Source organism: Taudactylus pleione, unplaced genomic scaffold, assembly GCF_031769625.1.
Source record: "Taudactylus pleione unplaced genomic scaffold, aTauple2 ptg001084l, whole genome shotgun sequence".
NCBI lineage: Eukaryota > Metazoa > Chordata > Amphibia > Anura > Myobatrachidae > Taudactylus > Taudactylus pleione.
In genome coordinates, this window is record NW_028285485.1 from 214,480 (window position 1) to 239,045 (window position 24,566).

Genomic DNA, 24,566 nt, shown 5'->3' on the forward strand with positions numbered 1-24,566 from the left:
AAAATAAACAGAGTACACGTCCTCTACGTCCCATACAAATTAACCGTAACTGTACACTTTAACAAACTTATTAGTACAAATGATTACATCATTACCCGACACCTATGCAGTGGGGGTGGGGGGTAAAAAGATAGACAACTTATTATTCGGCTACCAATTTTATACAAAGGGCTGACTTCAGCACCTCTTCTTGTGGCCTTCACACATTACAATTACTTAAATATGCAACATTACCCATTAACTAATTTGCATTCATATGTCTTGTAGTAATTACAAATCGATCAGTAGTGCTCATTTATACCCCCCAAAACAGGATATAAAATATATATATATATATATTTCTCAATCTCAAACTGGAGGTGCCCAGTAAAAGTAATATACCATTAAAGCAGATACTTACCAAGAAGTGTCAGACAGCGAGAGATGAAGCTGCTCCAGTGCCTGCGCACAGTCATCCAGGCTAAAGACGCTCTCTGGTTTGCCGGCTACGCTGGGAGTTACAATCTTACGAGTCTGAGGATCCCTCATTGGTGTCTGGAAAGTTACCTAGAAGGCAGAGAGTTACACACTCACTGCCAGAAACACATGCATGCCTGAGAAGAGTTTCCTGTGAGCCCGGAAGTGCTCCACAGCTCAGACCCTTATACATGTACCGTATTTCTACTACACGTCAACAATTATAACCTGGCTGACATAGAAAGTACCTTTGTGCTCTTCACAACACTTTTAGGTGGCAGATTGTCTTTCTGAGAAGGACGTAGTATGGAGGGTCTGCCGGTGGGCTGAGGAGGAGTAAACAGGAAGTCACACGACTCAGCTGCTATGTCCTTTTGAAGATTCTCATCAATAAAGACTTGCAGACTCATTCTAAAAAGAAAAAAGGACAAGAGGAGTGTGTAAGGCAGGGCTATGAGCCAGCTGAGGCGTTATACATCATGGAAGCCCAGCAGGATGTACACAACAACAGCTCATAATTATTCACCCACTTGCAAAGATTTTAGTAAATACAGCCTGCAGCTTACTTATATGGAAACTGCTAAAACCGCAGAGAAATCACAGATAATACCTCTTGCCACATAATTTTTCTTTTTAAATTTATTTATTTATTTATTTTAAAAGGGGATAGAACGTAAAATTTATCTAAACCCTTCACTGCCGAGTGCTATTTTGGCACTTTTCTGGCTGGTCACATTCAAACATCAATATAAGTAATTATTTAAGCATAATCAAAACACAAATTAGACCTTTTTTCAGAAGTCTTTGAATTTCCAGAAAACAGGTTGTGTCTGCAGTGTCTGCAATGTGATTTAAAAAAAAAGTCTAACAATAATGGCCAAAACATTTCAACTAAAATCACAAATGTGTCATTTTTCTAACCACCACCACGAGCTACTTTGTGGTTCTTGCCTGGTATTTCTACCTTTCCAGAACAGCAGAAAGCCAAATTCTACACATCGGGTACATTAAAAAAAAAAATCTGCACTTGAAAATGACAAACACATAAAATGTGTAGGAATAATGTGGTAAGCCAACAAGGTATACTTATATGAAATACACAATCTACAGCGTCAAATGAAGGGGACAACTGTTTATTGATGCCAGGAAGGGCAAGATCTGGGCACGAGAACCCCACCATTATGGGATGCTTTCTGCATTATAGGTTTGTGCCCGATGATCAGACAATAACCAGTAAGGGGCACACTGCTTACAATCCGGCAAGTCTTCTTTCAAACGAGGGGAAATATTAAGTGCCCTCCCCAGCTGCCAACTCTACTACGATCACCAGACAATAACCATTAAGGAGCTACATCTGAAAGCGGAGACACTTCTCAAATCACGGTGCCACTGAATTCATGGAAAATCAGGATGATAGAGAAATTCCCCTATACCAAGACCTCATTATTAGTCTTCCCGTTAGGCTGTTTGGCAGGGCGCCGCACACTGCCCAATTTTAAGACGGCAAAATGCGCCCTGCCTTACCTGCCGGTGCCCTGCTGAAACAGCCTGCCGGGTGCCGTCCCGACGGGGAAAAATTGCAGTGCAGCAGTCACCGCCAGTGAATAGATGCCATGTGTACAGCATCTATTCACAGTTAGGAGAGAGCTTGGGGACACACCAGCATGTATTGATAAAGAAGATCGGGAGGGTGGGAAGATTATAAACTCAGTCATATTAAGTTTAAAGAAGCGATGGGACATCCCGGAAGGGATAGCAGAGAGGCAGTTGCAGATACGAGTGATGAGAGGGGTCAGGGGAAGAAAGGTAGATCTGAGTATCATCGGTAATGGAGGTCAAAAGAACTGATGAAGTCACCTAGAGAGGATGTATAAGGAGGGAATAGGAGAGGTCAAAAACAGAATGGGGGGAGACGGAAGTAACATCCAGAGAGATAGGAGGACAGTCATCAGGAGAGGGTAGTATCACATAGACCAAGGGAGTGGCAGATTTGCAGCAGGAGAGGGTGGTCCACAGCGTCAAAAGCAGCAGAGGTCAAGGAGAATGAGCAGAGAGTAGTGACCTTTGGATTTGGCTGGCTTGTGAGGGCAGTTTCAGTGGAGAGGAGAAAATGGAAGCCAGACGGAAATGGGGGTGGGTAAGAAAGTCGGTAAGGCGATTGTAATCAATACGCTCAAGGCATTTGAAGAGAAAAGGGAGGAGAGAGATGGATCAGTAGTTGGAGTGTATTAGGATCAAGGGATGTTTTTTTTTTTTTAAGAATGGGGGAGTCAAGGGCATGTTTGAATGCAGAAGGGACAGTCCCAGAAGAGAGGGAGATTGAGGAAGTGGGCAAAATGGGAACAGGCAGGAGGCGAGGGGTAGCAGGAAAGGATAGGGTCATGGGGTAGGTGGGGGGGGACCAGATGAGGGCCATGACATCCTCGGCAGTTACATGGGAGAAGGATGGAGTTGGTAAGATGGATGGTCAGGGAAAGGACGAGGTGTAGTGTAGAGGGTCTGGTGGGATATGATGTATGGAGTCAATTTTAGATGTAAAGTAGGTGGCAAAGTCAAGGGCAGAGAGTGAGGAGGGGAGGCGAGGGGGGAGTGGAAAGTGGTGGAGACACACACCGGGGGTTTGAAGACTGGGAGGAGATGATGTTCTTGAAACGTGACTGTTTAGAGAATGTCAGGGCAGCTCTGCAGGGTGAGAGCATAAATTTGAAATTGAGAAACTGCCGCTCAGCAGTGTGTAACCACTTGCAGGTATATGGTGTATTGGGAATGCCAGGGCTGAGGTGTGGATCTGCGAGGATGAATAGTGATAATGGTACCTACACACAACAAGAGATATGGTAAGAACTTACCTTTGTTATCTCTGTTTCTACGAAGTCCATAGGGTCCACAGGGTTGACCTTGGGGTATAGGTTGGGAACCAAATCCGGGCACCACGCAGTTAAAGCTTTTAGCTCCCAGGATGCACTTGGGTCCACTCTCCCTATAACCCCACCCCCAGCCAGAGGCACCTCAGTTTGTAAGTAGGCAAAGGCCGGAGGAGGAGAAAAAAAAGAGAGAAAACTGGAACACTCGATAACCATACTCACAGAAATGGGAGACGGAAAACCGGTGACCACTCACACAGCCCATTTGAAGCCAGGTGCGTCAGGGCGGGCGCCCTGTGGACCCTATGGACTTCGTAGAAACAGAGATAACAAAGGTAAGTTCTTACCATATCTCTTGTTTTCTACTTCAGGGTCCATAGGGGGTCCACAGGGTTGACCTTGGGGATGTCCCAAAGCAGTTCAACCAAGGGAGGGGACGCTCCTGTGCTGAGAGGAGAATCCGCCGCCAAAAAGGAAGCATCCTGAGAGGCAAAGGAAACCAATGCCTAGAACCTTAAAAAGGTGTGGACAGAAGACCACGTGGCCACCTAGCAAGGCAAAGCAGCCAAGGCGCCACAGCGAGCCACCCACGAGGGTTACATGGCCCGAGAAAAAACAAGCAGCAACAACAGAAAGGCCTACCCATGGGTAGGCCCCTGAAGAAGACATACGAGGCCGTCCGCCAACATATGGCCATAGGCCGGCCATCCTTTCCTGTTAAAACCAGAAATCTCAGACCACCAATAAGGAGTCCGATTTCCGTCAGGAACTTGAATGGATCACATAAATCCGCAGAGGCCGGACCACAGTCAATGAGGCCACACTAGCAGAGAGGACTGGGGACTGAATGGCCGCACCATAAGTTCCAGAATAATATGGAACCTGAAAATCACTAAGAAGAAACACAGGGTGAGAGCAACTCACACCCTGACAAGATGCCCTCCAGAAGAGGGAGCCACATGAGAACGCTCCCAATTCCGACACTCACCTGGTTGATATAAACTCCCTGATAGAAAGAGAGAAAGCCAAAGCAATAGACCATGTAATGGCAATCACAACCAGCGGTTCCATTAACTTTCCCCGGAGTTAACAAAGAACCACTCCTAACTCCCAAGGAGTCCCTAGGGAGGACAAATGGAGGCATAATCCAGAAAACACTCCAAAGGATGAACTGGATATCAGAGCGAAGCAATTCCATAACCTAATCATACTGACAGTGTAGAGATCTGCACTGTCAGGAAGGCCAGGCCGAGGGTGAAACCCAAGCCAGCCGGAAGGAATGCCAGAATATCTGGAAATCCTGGACACCAGAGGATCGTATCGATAGGTATAATACCATAAGAATGATGGCTGCCACAGTTTGTGGTAGGTCCCAGCAAAAGCTGATCCATGTGCCCCAATCATTCCAACGATGACAAAGCCATGGAAGCCGTAAGACCACTGTAGGGACGTAGTCAAAGGCAAACCCCAGGACCCTGAGACAACAGGTCTGGGTAGTGAAGCATCAGGAATGGAGTATCGATGGAGAGACTCCGAAAAACCAAGTACCCCTGACATCTGGGGCAATCAGGAGCCACCAGCAGGAAAGCATCTCTGTCTCGATTGAAACACTTCCCTCGAGGAATAATGGAGACTGGAGAACACAGGTACGCAAACTGGAAGAACCACTTCACCGACAGAGTCACTGAAGGTTGCTTCAGAATCCCCAGAGTTGGACTGTAACACCATAGTGTGATAGTCAGAAGGCCATGAGTGTCACCTCAGGAGGGCCCCCCCCCCTGCTCACCAGGAGATGAAACCTCTCTTGGGGAAGAGACTAGTCCCCGGGATGCACGTCGTAATGGCTGAGGACTCCCGCTTCCCAATGGAGAGCACCTGAAATGAACACTGTCGAGATGGTCGGGAGGAGACCCTCAGACAATGTCCGAATGTATGACATACCTGACATTGCCACCCAACGAACAGTATTGCTAAAAAGGAAGCTACTGTTCTGACCCTGTCGGACTGAACTTTTTCAGGTTCACCGGGAAACAAGGGCTATGCCAGAGTGAAGGCCCAAGACAGGCTAAAGTTCCAACAAGTTAATTGACAGGGTGGAATCGACAGACATCCAATTGCACTGAAATGGATGCGAACCAGACACTGTCCTTAGCAAAGAATACCCTGGACGAGATGGTCATAGTCACCCGAAAAGGGACAGACTTGCCTCCGGGGAGAGCAGCATTATTTGAACAGTGATCAGACAGAAAAAAACTTGTTCCATCTGGAGATAAGCCAATTAAGGAAAGGCCTGGAATGGAACTAAGCCCATTCCACCCTTCCAAAAGCAGACACTGAATAGTGGACCATGCCTCCCAGAGTGCAAAGACATATGTCGACTGCGCAGACATCCATGTACTCCTAATGGAAGAGTGGAGATGCCGTCTTACGCCAGAAGAATTCTCAGATTCTGAGAATCCAGCAGGGCTCCTAGGTGAAGAATACCCAGAGAGGGATGCAGGGAGGACTTTTCCCCATTGATTAAACTTCTGCACCCTGAAGAAGCCAGTCAACCTGACCCGGCTGTAAAGTACCCCGGTGATCCTGCTAAGAGCAGGAAGCCATCCAGGTACAGGAGCATTGGGATATACTGAACAGAAGAACTGTCAGAAAATCCAAAACGCTGGTAAACCCCTGTGGGGCTGAGAACAGTCCCAACAGGCAGAGCCCGAAAACCGTAAGTGCTGTGATACAGCAAACCTCAGTCCCTGCTGAGGCAAGGTCTCTGTAAGTGCCCGTAGGCACGCGTCCTGTATATCCAGTGATACCATAAAGTCCCCAGGTTCCAAACATAGTATGATTGAGCATAGGGATTGCCTCCTGAGCCCAGGTAGCTTTAGGAACTGGTTCAGGGAAATGAGACAGAGAATAGGCCAAAGAGGACCATTCAGCCACCGCACCAGAAAGAAAGCAGAACAACCAGTCCCTCGCTGAGAAAGTGGGGAAGGCCCAATTAGCTCCGCTTACCCCAACAACTGTATAGCTTTCTGGATTCGTAAGGCCCTGTTCGGGTCCGAATAAGGGCCTGCGTACCATCACATGGAAATAGGCCGCCTGAGCAAAGAGAGGGCGTACCCTCCTACCCACGTAGCCGCGGCAACTAGACACTAGTACCGGGCGAACTGAGAAAATCGCCATCTCCCAGTGGTAGGCCTGTCTCGTCATGCTGACGATATATCCGTAGGTTCAGAAGCAGGATCGGCTGGCAGTCCAGGCCTGCTCGGTTGAAGAAACAGACCTTTAGGCTGACCCAGAGGACAAAAAGACTTAATAGACTTACTCTGAGGCCCTGTAGTGGGCATAGCTGAAGGCGGGAAATTTGTACTGCCACTGTCAAGGTCAGGACCCAACAAGATCTACCCTATAGATGGTATCTGCACCTCTGCATTCCCAGAGCGCAGCCATAGGGTATTACGGAGGATACCGTCGCAGCCGGAACTCTGAAAGTTAGGAGACTGGTATCAAATATAGGCATGTCCACCTATGACAACTGCATATATTACATGAGCGACCAAATACATTTGAACCCCAGACGTGTTGGTGGGGAAAAAAACATTACAAATGCATCAGCTCAGTATGCAATAGTATTAACCAACCATGCTATAGCCATGGTAGGATGGGTAACAACCCCTGAAAGCGAGTATACTGATTTCAGGCAGAGTTACCACCTACGGATCAGAAGAATCTGACCACGCAGGAATGGGATGCATAGTAACGTCTGTAATCTGACGAGTAACACGCCCATCCACCCCATGAGGGGCTCGTGATGACCCTCAGGGAATTTGGGACAGGAGGCCAAACACTGTTGTAATACCTCATAACTGACAACAGCCAGAGTCCCGCCATGCGATCCCCCCGCTAGTCAGCAACAGGGAACCAGAAGGCACGCAATACTGAGGGTGTATGATACAGGTGCAGGTCAACATTCACTCTAACCAGAATGGACCTGCCACCAGCCCAAAGCAGGGATAATAATACTTGAAATAGGCTTCCCCCCCGTGTAAGAGGGAAAGAGCCCAAAACAGTATCCAGTTCACGCAGAGCCAACTGGGAAGTAACCACAGGGCGTCAACCACGCCAATTTGCGTTTCGTAGAAAACGACATCCACCCAGGGTGGCCGTGGGAATCCCTGCAAGGGGAATGACAGACTATGGTGGCACCAGGGGGATCTCATATACTGCGAAAAACCCCTGCAGGGAGCGATAGTCTGTGTCACAGGGGAAGAGTGCAAGAAACTGCGAGATACCCTGAGATGAAAAGGGCAGTATGGTGAAGTAACCCCAAGTGAGGTACAACAATGGGGCCCACCCGGCGATCCGCAATTGAGAGGATCCCGAGAAAACAAACCTCCCAAGGGGGTCGTGAAAGGGGCCGGCACCAGATGACGCCACACACAGAACCCTTAATGAAACAAATCCTCCGCACTAACACCTGCAGCACATGACTTGCAGGATAGCAAAAAATATGAGATATGGTAAGAACTTACCCTTGTTATCTCTATTTCTACGAAGTCCATAGGGTTCCACAGGATACCTTGGGGTATAGGTGTGACGTCAGTCGCAGGGCACCAAAGAGTTAAGCTTTCAGCCTCCCAGGATGCACTAGGTCCCCCTCCTATACCCCGCCACCGGGCCAAGGCACCTCAGTTAGTTACCAAGCCATAGGCCGGAGGAGGAGAAGGAAGAGAGAGAACAAAGATCTGGACACATACAAGAATCACATTCTCACCAGAGGGAGACGGAAAACCGGTGACCAGAGCAAAGCCCATCTGCAGCACAGGTGCGACAGGGCGGGAGTCCTGTGGAACCCTATGGACTTCGTAGAAATAGAGATAACAAGGGTAAGTTCTTACCATATCTCATATTTTCTACTTCAGGGTCCATAGGGTATCCACAGGATACCTTGGGGATGTCCCAAAGCAGTATCCTTTAAGGGTGGGGACGCTCCTGTGCAGAAAGGAGAATCCGCCGCCCGAAGGAAGCATCCTGAGAGGCGAAGGTGTCAAACCTGTAATACCTCACGAAGGTATGGACAGAAGACCACGTAGCAGCCTTGCAGATCTGAACTGCCGAGGCACCACGTCGAGCTGCCCACGAAGGACCCACAGACCTAGTGGAATGAGCCTTCAGAGAAGGAGGGACCGGTAGGCCTTCATGAAGATAAGCTTCAGAAATAGCCATACGGATCCAGGCTGCCAAAGTTTGCTTTGAAGCAGGCCAACCCTTTTTACGGAAGCCAAAGAGGACAAACAAAGCGTCCGACTTCCTAAACGAAGAAGTGCGGTCAACATAAGTCCTTAAGGCCCGCACAACATCCAAAGAGGCCTCACCCACGGAAAGACCCGGTGAGTTAAAGGCCGGAACAACTATTTCCTCGTTAATATGAAACTGGGAAACAACTTTGGGAAGAAACTCGGGCCGAGTGCGGAGCACTGCCCTGTTCCCATAAAAAACCAAGAAAGGGGGTCTACAAGAAAGAGCCCCTAACTCAGAAACACGTCTGGCCGAAGCAATGGCCAGAAGGAAAACAGTCTTAGCTGTTAGCCATTTAAGATCCACTGAGCCCAGTGGTTCAAACGGCGGTCCTTGGAGAGCCCTCAGGACCACAGCCAAATCCCAAGGCGCCACAGGTGGAACAAAGGGCGGCTGAATGCGGAGAACACCCTGCATAAAGGTGCGTACATCCGGGATTGTAGCAATCCTACGGTGAAACCAGACAGATAGGGCCGAAACCTGTACCTTCAAAGAAGCAAGGCGAAGCCCATGATCTAGTCCCGCTTGCAGGAAGGCGAGAATCCGAGACAGACGAAACTCCCGCGGTGCATAACCTCTCGGTCGACACCACTGGAAGAACGTATGCCACACGCGATGGTATATCCTCGCGGAAGACGGTTTCCGAGCTCGTAACATGGTACGCACCACAGAGCTGGAAAACCCCCGGGACCTCAGCATGGCCGTCTCAACAGCCACGCCGTCAAAGACAGCCGAGTCAGGTCCGGGTGAAGGCAAGGACCCTGAGACAGAAGGTCCGGTCGTAGCGGCAACCGCAGAGGACTGTCCACGGACAGACCCTGAAGGTCTGAGAACCAGTGCCGTCTGGGCCACGCGGGAGCTATCAACAGGAGCGTCCCTCCTTCCTGTTTGAATTTCCGGATTACCCGTGGAAGAAGGGAGACCGGAGGGAACAGGTATGCGAACCGGAACGTCCACCGGACGGACAGAGCATCCACCAGAGACGCCCCTTCGTCTCTTGTGCGAGACCCGTACACCGGCAACTTGTTGTTGTGCCGGGACGCCATGAGGTCGATTTCTGGAAGACCCCACCTGTCCACCAGTAGTTGAAAAACGTCCGGGTGCAGGGACCATTCCCCCGGATGAACGTCCTGGCGACTTAGAAAGTCTGCCTCCCAATTGAGCACTCCCGGGATGAAGACCGCTGATATGGCCGGAAGATTGCGCTCCGCCCAAACCAGGATCCGAGAGACCTCTACGAGAGCCGCCCGACTGCGAGTTCCTCCTTGCCTGTTTATGTAGGCCACGGTGGTAGCGTTGTCCGACTGGACCTGCACCGGGCGACCCTGGAGAAACCGCTGTGCCTGCTGGAGAGCATTGAAGACCGCACGGAGTTCCAAGATATTTATTGGAAGCTCCGCTTCTGTCGGCGTCCACCTGCCCTGGAACAAGTGTGGACCCGAAACTGCTCCCCAGCCCCGAAGACTGGCGTCCGCTGTCAACAGGACCCAATTTGGAACCCAGAACGGACGCCCCTTGGTGAGCACAATCGTCTGGGACTTCAGAGACTGAGTCAGCCCGTTCCACTTGGACAGGATCAGGTGCTGCAGAGGTCTGGAGTGAAACTGGGCGTATTCCACCATGTCGAACACCGACACCATGGAGCCCAGTAACCTCATCGCCGAGTGTAAGGACACCCGGCGGCTGTGCAGACAACTGCGCACCCTTGACTGTAAAGCAGAGATCTTGTCCTCCGTCACGAAGATCCTTTGCTGTCCCGAGTCCAATAAGGCTCCAAGATGCAGAATCCTCCGAGACGGGATTAGAGTGGACTTCTGCCAGTTGATTAGCCAGCCGTGCCGTTGCAGCAGTGCAATGGTCAGGTCCAAGTGGCGTAACAGGAGCTCTGGAGATCCTGCCACCAATAACAGGTCGTCCAAATACGGCAACATGCGGACTCCCTGCAGCCGCAGAGAAGCCGCCATGACCGCCATCACCTTGGTGAAAACACGTGGTGCTGTTGCCAGGCCAAAAGGTAACGCCCGAAACTGGAAGTGGTCGCTGCTGATTGCAAACCTGAGGAACTGTTGATGGCGCCAAAGAATAGGGACATGCAGGTAAGCGTCCTGTATGTCCAATGACACCAAGTAGTCCCCAGGTTCCAGCGCCAGAATGATGGACCGTAGGGTCTCCATCCGAAACTTCGGGACCCGCAAAGACTTGTTGAGTGCTTTGAGGTTGAGAATCGGACGATATGACCCATTGGGTTCTGTACCAAAAATAGATTTGAATAGAAACCCTGGCCCCTCTGGGAGAATGGAACCGCCACTATAACTCCAGCCTGGAGCATAGTGTGCAATACCTTCCGCAGCTCCGTAGCCTTGTTCCGGTCTGATGGGAGACCCGTGGTGAAGAAGCGAGCCGGGGGTCTGTGCCGGAAGGAGAGGGCGTATCCGTGAGAAACCACCTCCAGAACCCAAGTGTCTGTCGTAGTGGTCGACCAACACTGGGCGAACTGTAGCAGGCGGCCTCCCACCCTGGGATCCCCCAAAGGGAGGCCCGGACCGTCAGGCCGCAGGCTTGTCATCTGGCTTGGGGGCCGGACGTCTGGTACTCCATGCCTGCTTCCGGGGCTTGACCGATTTCTTAGGGCCAGCCTGTCGAGGAAACGACTGTGGTTTGGGCCTGCCCTGGGCCCTAGATGACCGAAAGGACGATGGTCCCGAACCAGAAGGAGCAGCGGCCGACGGGAGACAGGCAGATTTGGCTGCCGCCAGCGTGGCCACAATCTTATCCAGATCCGGACCGAAGAGAACTTCTCCGGTAAACGGCAACGCTTCCAGACCTTTCTTGGAATCTGCGTCCGCCTTCCAGGATCGCAGCCACAAGGTGCGACGAGCAGCTACCGCTGCTGAAGAAATTCTAGACACCAGAGTACTAATGTCTAGAGCCGCCTCGTTGATGTAGGTGGCCGAATCACGGAGATTGCCAATCAACTCCGCCTGATCGGCCGGACAGTCGGATTCAAAAGAAGCCTCTAATGAATCCGCCCAGCGCTCCATCGCTCTGGCAACCCAGCAAATGGCCATAGCCGGCCGTGCTGCCCCCCCTGCAAGGGAATAAGCGGACTTCAGGCAGATTTCTACCTTGCGGTCCGTAGCATCCTTAAGGGAGGACATGGATGGCATCGGCAATGTGGCACTACGGACAAGACGGGTCACGTGAGAATCCACCTGTGGAGGGGATTCCCACTTCGCAAAATAATTATCCGCGAACGGATAAGCCACCGCCAGGCGTCTCTGCGGCTGGTATCTTTTGCCAGGTTGTTTCCACGCCTCCTCTAAATGGTCCACCAACTGACCCGAAAGAGGAAAGACTGTGGCATCGCCCTTCACATCTTTGAAAAAGGCATACTTAGATTTAGCCGCTGGGGGAACTTCGTCCTCAATCACCAAGGCTGTGCGGACCGCCCGAATAAGTCCAGGAATATATACTTTGGACTTAGCATCAGCGTCCTTAGTATGGAGAGGTTCCTGATCGTAAGGATCTAGAATCTCCCCATCATCAGTCGTCCCTTCGTCATCCTCATAAGGAGCGGACAGAGACGCCACCGGCCTTTTATGAGACCGCATCACAGACTCCCCTTGCAACACATCCGACAAGTGCTGTACAGAACTCGTCAGGGAGTTAACCCACGCTGGCTCCTGAGAACCCGGGAGCGGGGAAATAGGGAGACTGTGGGGTACCACCAATTGTCGTGGGAACCCCTGCATGGGTGACGACACCACAGACTGCTGGGACAAACCCATCGGAGTAAACGCGGGCTGCGGAGCTAACTGGCCCACTAAAGCTGTTAACGCCTGAGCGAAACAAGCCCAGGGCGGCTCCTGTACCGGTGCTGTAACCGTAATAGGCCGCGCCATGGACAAACACTGCCGGCAAAGGCCCTCCGCGCTACCCTCCCCCTCCGCTAACGGTACTTTGCACGTGGTACACTGTAGCCGGAGGGGAAAATCACTTTCAGACATGATGGCACCACGTATGTGACCTCTCTCACCAATTAAGTATTAAATAGGCGAGAGACCACCCTGCAGCACCGCACCGCAAGGGCTTTAGCAGAAAGAACAGGGACAGTAATAAAGCTGACAGTTTAGATGAAGAAAAGATTACAGGCAGCAGCGCTAGCACAGTCACATACAATGCAGAAAAATAACAATTCCTGCACTAACAGCGCTGATCACTCAACTACACAGACACAGGGCCTGGTAGGACACAGCGCTGCATACACAGACCTGACCACAGCGGAGGAGAGGTATGCGGGGGGACCCAGACCACGATGCTTCCGTCCAGCGCTTCCAGCAGCGTTCACCATGCGTTCTGGAGAAGATGGCCGCCGAGGAGCAGAGAGGAGGCTGGCCTGGGGGAGGAGCGCTGCCACAGGACCAGTCGGCAGCATGCAGAGAGGGCTGTGTGCAGCGGGGGAGGCGCCGGCTGTGAGACAGGGAAGGCGCGCTCCCCTGGCATGCATTTAACCCCTGGGACGCCGCAGCGCTACCGCTCTGCTGCGGTCCGCTGTCCCAGGGGGTAGTGGAAGCGCAGGTTGGTCGCCTGGCTCCACGCTGCAGCCAGTCCCCAGGGAGCCCCCTGCCTGGGGACTTAGGACCATGTGATCAGCGGGGACCCACCGCGGGACCCCGCTGCTTACCTCTGTCCCCCTTGAATCCGGCCATGGTCCGGAGCATCTGGGGTCACCGCTAGCTGTGACCCCAGACGCCCACCAGCATCCCCGGATCAGTACCGGCGTTCTGGTACCGGCGGGGTGTAGGGAAGACAGCATGGACGTCAGGACTGACTGTCCATGCTGTTCATCCAGTTGTGCAGCCGCAGCTGCATGAAGAATAAGCTTCAGGGGCTCTTCTAGCCCCCACTCCAACAGGTGCACCCGACTCCGGCCGGGCACCAAACTAAACTGAGGTGCCTTGGCCCGGGGGCGGGGTATAGGAGGGGGACCTAGTGCATCCTGGGAGGCTGAAAGCTTAACTCTTTGGTGCCCTGCGACTGACGTCACACCTATACCCCAAGGTATCCTGTGGATACCCTATGGACCCTGAAGTAGAAATGGGTGCCGTATAACGCTCCATCTCCTGGTCAAACATATCTGATCAATCTTGGCGGAAATATCAAGCAGTGCTATACTGGTCCTGACTGATGCTAAAATTAGCCGCAGGGACCCATTTTCAGCGTATGCAACACACAGTTCCAACGAAAATGTGGCAACGTGCAGCACGCAACAGTATGTGACAAACCTCACAAATATCAACGAGTATATAAATGTGAGGTCTCAGAACCACCCTAAGTACAGCTGTATTAGGGCAGATAAGGAAAAGGGATAGATATACACTGACAGGTGAGAGAATTAAATACAGACAGTCAGCACTAGCATAAGTCACATACCATGCAGATAATATGAGATATGGTAAGAACTTACCCTTGTTATCTCTATTTCTACGAAGTCCATAGGGTTCCACAGGATACCTTGGGGTATAGGTGATGACGTCAGTCTTCAGGCACCACAGAGTTAAAGTTTTCAGCCTCCCAGGATGCATCTGGGTCCCTCTCCTATACCCCGCCCCCGGGCCAAGGCATCTCAGTTACGTCACAAGCCATAGGCCGGAGGAGGAGAAGAAAGAGAGAGAAGAAAAAAAATCTGGACACTCACAAGAATCACATTCTCACCATAGGGAGACGGAAAAAACGGTGACCAGAATAAAGCCCATCTGCAGTACAGGTGCGACAGGGCGGGAGTCCTGTGGAACCCTATGGACTTCGTAGAAATAGAGATAACAAGGGTAAGTTCTTACCATATCTCATATTTTCTACTTCAGGGTCCATAGGGTATCCACAGGATACCTTGGGGATGTCCCAAAGCAGTATCCTTTAAGGGTGGGGACGCTCCTGTGCTGAGAGGAGAATCCGCCGCCCGAAGGAAGCATCCTGAGAGGCAAAGATGTCAAAAGCGTAATACCTCACAAAGGTATTGACAGAAGACTACGTAGCAGCCTTGCAGATCTGAACTGCAGAGGCACCACGTCTAGCTGCAAACGAAGGACCCACAGACCTAGTGGAATGAGCCCTCACCAAGGAGGGAACTGGAAGACCTTCATGAAGATAAGCTTCTGAAATTGCCATACGAATCCAGCCTGCCAAAGTCTACTTTGAAGCAGGCCAACCCTTTTTACGGAAGCCATAGAGGACAAACAAGGCGTCCGACTTCCTAAAAGAAGAAGTGCGATCAACATAAATTCTCAATGCCCGCACAACATCCCAAGTGGCGTCACCCACCGAAAGTCCAGGTGAATTGAAAGCCGGCACAACAATTTCTTCATTGATGTGAAAACTGGATACCACTTCGGGAAGGAATCCCGGACGAGTGCGAAGCACCGCCCTATTCCTATGAAAATTCAGAAAAGGGGGTCTACAAGAGAGAACCCCTAAATCCGACATCCGTCTGGCCGAGGCAATGGCCAGAAGGAATATGGTTTCAGCTGTAAGCCATTTAAAGTCCACTGAGTCCAGTGGTTCAAACGGCGGTCCCTAGAGAACTCTCAGGACCACAGCCCAATTCCAAGGCGCCACCGGTGGAACAAAAGGTGGCTGAATGCGAAGAACACCTCGCATAAAGGTGTGCACATCAGAGAGCGCAGCAATCCTACAATGAAACCAGACTGACAGGGCAGACACCTGCACTTTCAGAGAAGCCAGGTGAAGCCCATGATCCAGTCCAGCCTGTAGGAAAGCCAACACCCTAGACAGGCGGAACTCCCTAAGGGAATAACCTCTAGGTCTACATCACCGGAAGAAAGTATGCCACACACGATGGTAGATTCTTGCCGAGGAAGGTTTACAAGCTCTTAGTATGGTTTGCACCACGGAGCTAGAAAAACCCTCTTGACCTTAGCATGACCGTTTCAACAGCCACACCGAGTCAGGTCCGGGTGAAGACAAGGACCCTATGACAGCAGATTCGGTCGTAATGGTAACCTCAGAGGAACGTCTACTGATAGACTCTGGAGGTCGGAGAACCAGTGCCGTCTGGGCCACTCGGAAGCTATCAACAGTAGCGTACCTCCTTCTTGATTTGAATTTCCGTAATACCCGCGGAAGAAGGGAAAACGGAGGGAAAAGGTAGGCAAACTGGAACATCTACTAGACGGACAGGGCATACACCAGAGACGCCTTTTCGTCTCATGTTCGAGACCCGTACACCGGCAACTTGTTGTTGTGCCGGGACGCCATGAGGTCTATCTCTGGAAGACCCCACTTGTCCACCAGACTCCGAAAGACGTCCTGGTATAAAGACCACTCTCCCGGTTCCTCCTTGCTGGTTTAAATAGGCCACCGTGGTGGCGTTGTCCGACGGGACCTGCACAGGGTGACCCTGGAGAACCGGCTGTGCCCGCTGGAGAGCTCTTGACACCGCATGGAGCTCCAGAATGTTTATTGGAAGCTCCGCTACCGCCCGAGTCCACCTGCCCTGAAACAAGTGTGGACCCGTGACAGCTCCCCAGCACCGGAGACTGGCGTCCGTTGTTAACAGGACCCAGTTCGCCACCCAGAACGGGCGTCTGCAAACACCAGGTTAGAGACAGGCGAACATCCGGAGTGAGCCCCATCGTCTGGGACTTGAGACACTGAGGCAATCCATTCCATCTGGACCGGATCAATAGCAGCAGAGGTTTGGAGTGAAATTGGGCGTACTCCACCATGTCGAATACCGACACCATTGAGCCCAATAATCTCTTTGCCAAGTGTGTCGACACTCGACGACACTGCAGACAACTGCGCACCCTCAACTACAAAGCAAGGATCTTTTCCTCCGTCACAAAGATCCACTGCTGCCTGGAGTCCAATAAGGCCCCGAGGTGCAGGATCCTCTGAGACGGGGTGAGAGTGGACCTCTGCCAGTTTGTCAACCAGCCGTGACGTTGCAGTACCGCAATCGTCAGATCCAGATGGTGTAAAAGAAACTCTGGAGACCCCGCTATCAACAGGAGGTCGTCCAGATAAGGCAACAGTCGGACTCCCTGCGTCCGCAGGAGAGCCGCCATGACCACCATGACCTTGGTGAATACCCGTGGAGCAGTCACCAGGCCAAAAGGCAGTGCCCGGAACTGGAAATGTTCGTTGCAGATTGCCAATCTGAGGAACTGCTGATGGCGCAAAAAAATAGGGACATGCAGGTAAGCGTCCTGGATGTCCAATGACACCATGTAGTCCCCAGAATAATGGACCGCAGGGTCTCCATCCGAAACAGAGGCACCCTCAAGGACTTGCTGAGGGCCTTTAGGTTTAGTATTGAACGGTAAGACCCATTGGGTTTCTGCACCAAAAATAGAATGGAATAGAAACCCAGGCCCCTCTGGGAAATTGGAACATGCACTGCGACCAGCACCGGGCGAACTGAAGCAGGCGCCCCCCACTTTGGGGTCCCCCAAAAGGAGGCCTGGACCGTCAGGCCGCAGGTTTGTTATCTGACCTAGGAGCCGGACATCTGGTACTCCAGACCTGATTCTTGGGCTTGGACAATTTCTTGGCCCCAGCCTGCCGTGGACAGGACTGTACTTTAGGCCTACCTTGGGCCCTGTGAGGCCAAAAGGACGACCCACCAGCACTAGAAAGAATCGTAGCAGACAGAAGACATGCAGATTTTGCTGCTGCCAACGTAACTACAATTTTGTCCAGATCTGGACCAAATAGTACCTGTCCAGACCTTCTAATCCCTTTTTGGAATCCGCGTCCGCTTTCCAAGAACGCAACCATAAGGTGCGACGAGCAGCCACGGCTGCAGAGGAGATCCTAGAGGTGAGCATACAAATATCTAAGGCCGCTTCATTAATGTAAGTGGCCGAGTCTCGGAGATTGCCCACCAACTCGGTCTGTTCAGCCGAACAGTCAGAGTCCAAAGACTCCTCCAAATTATCCGCCCAGCGCTCCATAGCTCTGGCTACCCAACACACGGCCAGAGCCGGTCTGGATGCTTCCCTGCAAGGGAATAAACGGCTTTGAGGCAGATCTCCACTTTGCGGTCAGTGACATCCTTCAAGGATGACATCGAAGGCATAGGCAATGTGGCACTTTTGACTAGGCGTGTGACATGTGAATCCACTTGCGTAGGGGATTCCCGCTTAGAAAAATAATTGACCGCAAACGGATAAGCCACGGCTAAGCGTCTCTGGGGCTGAACCGTTTACCTGGATTTTTCCACGCCTCCTCTAAATGATCCACTAATTGATCAGATAGAGGGAACACCGTAGCCTCACCCTTAATATCCTTAAAAAGGCATATATGAATGTTACCACCAAAGGATCAATATCCTCAATAACTAAAGCCGAGCGGACCGCTCGAATAAGACCAGGGATATACACCTTGGACTTAGCGTCCGGCTCTTTGGTACGGAGAGGTTCTTGGTCAGATAGATCCAGAATCTCCCCATGATCTGACGTCTCATCGTCATCCCCATAAGGAGCAGATAAAGACGCCACCGGCCGTTATGAGGCCGCAACACAGACTCCCCCTGTAAAACATCGGACAAATGCTGAACCGATGTAGTTAAGAGTATTAACCCACGCAGGCTCCGGAGAAACCTGGGAAGGGACAGGGAGACTGTGGGGTACCATCAATTGTCTCGGGAACTCCCGCATGGGTGACGACACCACTGACTGCTGGGACAAACCCGTCTGGGTAAACGCAGGTGGCGGAGCTAGCTGGCCCACAAGGGTTGTAAGCGCCTTAGCGAAACAAGCCCAGGGAGGTTCCTGTACCGGGACCGTGACCATAATCGGCCGTGACAGTGCCAGGCACTGGGGGCATAACCCCTCCGCGTTACCCTCTCCCTCCGCTATTGGTACCTTACATTTAGTACACATGAGCTGGAGAGGAAAATCAGTCTCAGACATGATGGTAAGTATGTGACACTCACACCTATACGTATTGGTATAGTGTGAATAACACCCTGCACACCGCGCACCGCAAGGGCTTTGAGCAGAGCAAGATCAGGGACAGTAATAAAGCTGACAGTAGAAAGTGAAAGTACAGACAGCAGGCTAGCAGTTCAGTCACATACAATGCAGAAGAAACAAATCCCTGCACTATTAGCGCTGATTCTCAACTACTCAGACCCTCAGGCTGGTAGGACTCAGCGCTGCATACACTGACCTGTGACAAACAGAGGAGAGGTATGCTGGGGGACCCAGACCGCAATGCCACCGCTCACAGGCTTCCAGCAGTGTTCACCATGCTTTAAAGATGGCCACCGAGGAGCAGAAGATGAAGGAGGCCGGCCTGGGGAGGACAGCTGACACACTGTGGCCAATCAGGCAGAGCAGAGAGGCTGTGTGCAGCAGGGGAGGCGCCGGCTGTGAGACAGGGAAAGCGCGCTCCCCTGGCATGCATTTAACCCCTGGGACGCCGCAGCGCATGCCGCTCAGCAGCGGCCCGCTGTCCCAGGGGGTAGTGGAAGCGCAGGTTGGTCGCCTGGCTCCACGCTGCAGCCAGTCCCCAGGGAGCCCCCTGCCTGGGGACTCAGGACCATGTGACCAGCAGGGACCCACCGCGGGACCCCGCTGCTTACCTGCATCCCCTTGGATCCGGCCATGTTCCAAAACATCTGGGGACACCGCTAGCCGTGACCCCAGATGTCTACCAGCATCCCCGGATCAGTACCGGCGGGGTGTAGGGGAGACGGCATGGACGTCAGTACTGACTGTCCATGCTGTACTCCCAGATGTGCAGCCAGCGCTGCCTTTAAAAGAAACTTCAGGGGCTCTTCATAGCCCCCCTCTGCACAGTGCCTCCGACTCCGGCCAGGCACCGACGAAACTGAGATGCCTTGGCCCGGGGGCGGGGTATAGGAGAGGGACCCAGATGCATCCTGGGAGGCTGAAAACTTTAACTCTGTGGTGCCTGAAGACTGACGTCATCACCTATACCCCAAGGTATCCTGTGGATACCCTATGGACCCTGAAGTAGAAATATACATAAACATGTCATATAATATACTGCACTATTACACTGCATTCAACTTACCCAGATTCAGTGTCTGGGAAGGCTACAGCGCTGTGTACACTGACCTGATGGTGAGGTACGCATGGGGACTGGACTCACTGCCATCTCCGGAGCTCTGCTGCTGCACCACAAGAAAATGGCCACTGGAGACCTCAGAAGAAGCGTGGCCCGCGGAGGAAGCAGCTCAGCGACGCCAGACTATACATACTGAAAGGCGCGCTGAGCTGAGGGGAGGAGCCGCTGTAACAGGGAAAGCTTCCTCCCCTGGCCGGCTATTAACCTCCCGGGATGCCGGCTCCCAGCGCCGATCAGTAAGTCCCTGGTGGTCTAGTGGACACACGGGGTATGGGGGGCCCGCCGCCACTGCCGGCGCCTCCGGTCTGTCCCCGGAGACCGGAGGCACAGGACTGCATATTAAATGCGCGGATCACCGCAAGCGGTGATCCGCGACCTTACCTGCTCCCCGTAGATCCGGCAGCAGTCCTGGGCGCCCGCAGAGTCTGGCTAGTACAGACTCTGGGGTCCCGCTGAGATCCCCAGATCTGTACTGGCGTCTCAGCGTCGGCGGGGTGACGGAGCGGCAGCTTAGACGTCCTATGGACAGTCCGACGCTGCCGCTCTGAAAGTCCAAAGTAAAAATAAAAAAACTCTGTACTTAGAAAAAATAAAGCTTAGGGGCTGCTAATCAGCTCCCCACTGCACTAAACGGTGACCCGACTCCGGCCGGGCACAACTTAAACTGAGGTGCCTCTGGCTGGGGGTGGGGTTATAGGGAGAGTGGACCCAAGCGCTTCCTGGGAGCTAAAAGCTTTAACTGCGTGGTGCCCGGATTTGGTTCCCAACCTATACCCCAAGGTCAACCCTGTGGACCCCCTATGGACCCTGAAGTAGAAATACCGATTTTTTACACGATCTGGCCGATTCTGACAGATCGTGTAAAAAAATGCCAAATTGGCGAGTCCCCGCTGGTCGCACATCGCATCGTCAGATCTGCCTTGCTGTAGGGCAGATCTGACAATCTAGGACACGATGCACTGTAAAAAGTCTGGACACCAAATCGTGTGCAGAGCTGCCGTGGAGAGTTTCACGGGAAATCGTACACATCAGCTGATCGTGAGCACATCGCTATGTGTGTAGGCATACTAGGCACCTTTAATTAATTTGAGATGAGCGGTTCAGTTTTGACTGCTCTTTTCACCAAAGTAGAGCAAGTTCAAAATACATTTATTGGCTTTCCAAAGCACGCAAGAGCCTGATAGCTTATGACAACATTTTTTAGATCAAAACATACCAGAGTATAAACTGAACCGCTCAACTCAAATTGTTTTTATTTTATTGCTATCACTATTAAACATTTACCTATGTCCACATCACAAAAAGGTAGAGAACAGTGCTTGCCTCTGCTCCCTCACTGTAATGCCAGGTACACACTAGACTATATGTCGTCCGATCTGGCCGGCTCGGACGACATATCGGGCACATCATCTAGAGCAGTGGTTCCCAAACTGTGCGCCATGACACCCTGGGGTGCCTTGGGACACTTGCAGGGGTGCCTCAGGTTGGTGGTCCAGCACCAAATCAAATTATTTATGGTCAATGTAATGTAAATATGTGGACAAACAGGAGAGCAAATCTGTCACCCACTACATAACTGAACCTAAGGATGACAGGTAAGGACAATTTACTTCACTTTACTACATTTCTGAATTTCTCAATAACAAATTTTTGACTTAAGGGCGCCGTGGTTCAATAAAATTTGGGAACCACCGGTCTAGTGTGTATACGCCAAGAGCCGTATTCAATATGAGCCGAGCCGCAATACTTTTCCGCGGACCGGACTTTCCGCCTACTTCACCTGTTTGGCAGGCGGAAAAGTATTGCACGCGTGGTCGCTTTACCCCGTATTCAATATGAAAGTACACAAAAACGGCACCCGGCGAAACTGAAACAGGCAGACAGTGCTGTCAGATTTGGGGAAATCAGCCTGACACCCCCCAAAACAGGCTCTGACATTGGGGTTCACTATGGTACCCCCCGATTTGCCTTGCTGAAGGTATTTGGTGATTTTAAACAGGTTCAATAGCATTTTTCTATACGTGATGCAGAATAGTATTCAGGAGTATTTTTTCCAGAAAATAACTTATCCCAGAAAATTTCAGGTACTTGAAAATGGGGCCAGCATATTTAAGTTGCTAAAGTGTAGTTGTAAAAATCGTGAAAGATCCAACTGCCGCAAACACCTGCAATAAAAAAAAAAACACTTGGGGCATACTTGGGGACCCTCCAGAATAAAGTTTGCTAGTTTTTAATTTTGTACACCAACTTTTCTTTTTTGCCCTTTTTTTCAAAGTCATTTTTTGGTTTAAGTGTTTTTTTTTTTTGTTTTTTTTACACAGTTTACCTTTGGGGGACTGTCTGAAGGCTGCACGGGGTTCCCGCAACATTGCACCCCAAAACCCCAATTCTGCACTTCTTTCCACCTGCTATTCATAGGCAAAATTTTTTCGCCTGGTACATTGCATTGACTTTCCGCCTAGGCGGAAAGGCCTTCAAATTGAATAAGGGGTTAAACCAAAACAGGCGAAAATGACATCACCCGCGAAAAAGTTTCACCAAAAACACACGAAGACGGCTTTTCGCTCTAAGTTGAGTAGGGGCCTATATTGCTGACGCTGCACGCTCCCATGTGATATCTCCAGTCAAACCTGCATGCAGGTCCGACGGGTGACAGTTAGCAAGAGCCATGCTGCCCGAAAGCAGCATGGCCCCCACCATTACTTTGCTACTGCCAGGATCTGCAAGCGTGTATGTAATTGCCAATGCCGGCACACCACCAGGTCCAGCCCGCAAATGAGGTCAATACACACTAGACAGTCATCGGGCAGGACAGGAAAGGAGGGGGCAGCTCAAGCAGACAGCCCAAGTACATGTGTGTGTGTTTTGGGGAGGGGGGGCAGCACAGGCAGGCTGCCCAAAAATGTAGGGGGCACAGTGTAGACAGGCAGCCTAAGAAAGGGAGCAGCATTGAAAGGCAACCAGGATTCCATACAGATCCCCACAAACAAGTAGCCCAGGAGTAGGGGGGGCAGGCACCTCATGTGAGGTCAGGGGGAAGGCAGTACAGACAACAGACAGCCCAGGAGGGGGGCAGCACACAGATAGTGGGGGAAGCAGCACAGACAAGCAGGACACCCAGGCGGTGGGGGGCAGCACAGGCAGCTCAGGTGTGTGTGTGGGGAAGGCAGTACAGAGACAGCCCAGGAGGGGGGCAGCACACAGATAGTGGGGGTAGCAACACAGACAAGCAGCCCACCCAGGCGGTGGGGGGCAGCACAGGCAGCTCAGGGGTGGAGGTGTGTGTGGGGGGGGGGGGGATTACGATAGGTGGGAGGTCGGCACAGCCAAACTGCTGTAGAGGTTTTGGAGATGGGGGCATCACAGGCAGCTTAGCGAGAGGAGGGGGCAATACAGCCAAGTAGCTCAGGAGGTGGGGGCTACGCAAGCAAGCAGAAATCCCAGGCGGGGGCAGCTCAGTTGTGGGCGCCCAGGCTGGTAGTAGCTTTGGAGGGGACAGCGCAATATCTGCAGCCATTAAATGTTCCCATGTAGGACGGTTAGCCAGTGCCTGCCCCTGGCTTACCCAGCGTGGAGACACTGATGCGAAGCACCGTGGATACTCACAGGCTGCACCTTATGACCGGTCTTACCTGGCGAGCTGGGGGTCCCCGTGCGCCGCTATATATATATATACACACACAGTCCGTACACCGCCACCAGCGACTCACACACCGGCCTCCGCTGCTTCTGTTTGAATGCCGACAGTTCGCGGCAGCGAGCCAATCACCGGCCAGAACGACTGACAACGTCACCACGCTGATACGAACCGACCAATCACAAAGCGGGACAGAGCGGGGACGAGCCCATGTTGGCATTGCTTAGTCCCGGGGACGCGCGGGGGGGAGCTTTTGCGCATGCGCACCATTTGGGCGTCTCTTCCTAGTTAGTTGCAATTACATTTTAATTTTTGCCCCTTTTCGTGATCTGTAGAGCATTTAATGACGCTGAATAACAGATTGTATATGTTGCTAATGTTATCAATAAAGAAATACCGTGTAGCTCCCCAGTTACCCTGATTTAAAGGACCGCTTCAGGATTTTCCCCTGGTCCTTATTTCCCTATCTTAAATATTGACCATTATTTTAATAAAAACAGTTATTTAGTACTGTCAACAGTGTGCACTGCACCCCCTCCCTCCCTCTCCTGCTGCTATAATATTAATGGCTAGATGTCTATTTCTTTGATTAAATTAATTGTTTTAACTGTTACTGAGATTACTGGTAATGTGCGTTTATTTTGGAAGTTAGCGGGGGCGCCCATGATGGGCACTAGATCACTGACATGGAGGCCTGTTACTCATCAATGTGAATGTGCCTGTTAAACACAAGGAAACAGTAGTTTCTGCATGTTGTTCACATTTATAAGTGACGGACCCTGATTCATAGATTTGCAACTCACTCGATATCACCGAAGTCCCAATGCCACAGAGATCAACAGCTTCAACATTCTCCTGGTCCCTGGAGTACGCCTCCCCGGATTGTAAATAAATATATATATATATATATATATATATATATATATATATATACCGTATATGTATGTATGTATATAATGAGAATGTGCTGGCAGGCACATCTGTGAAATGTGCGTATGCGGTTGCATTGTTCGAAGGCCGGAAGATTACTGTCACAGCATTGAAACGCGGCCAACAGCACCACAATCCCCTCGTGGCAGGATCTCGCCCTGGACTTCTGGATTTTTGCACGCAGACCTAAGGGGCTGCACGCAAAAATGTGCGAGTCCAGAGGTTTAGTAAGTGCTGCATACAGCCGTGCTTACTCGCGCCACGGGGGG

The 24,566-nt window shown here is 51.6% G+C and overlaps 1 protein-coding gene across 3 annotated transcripts in view; it reads right to left on the bottom strand.

Annotated features, from left to right (window-relative positions):
• Positions 1–23,496, bottom strand: part of TACC3 (transforming acidic coiled-coil containing protein 3) — a 43,860-nt gene extending 20,364 nt beyond the window's left edge. The window contains exons 1-3 of one of the 3 annotated variants that reach the window (XM_088461625.1): positions 23,363–23,496; positions 705–867; positions 401–546 (exon numbers count right to left, since the gene is read on the bottom strand). In XM_088461625.1, coding sequence (XP_088317751.1) covers positions 401–546; positions 705–866 — 308 coding nt within the window. In that variant the 5' untranslated portion in view covers position 867; positions 23,363–23,496. The other 2 variants (XM_088461627.1, XM_088461626.1) reach the window with 2 other exon arrangements.
• Between the last annotated feature and the right edge of the window lie 1,070 nt (positions 23,497–24,566).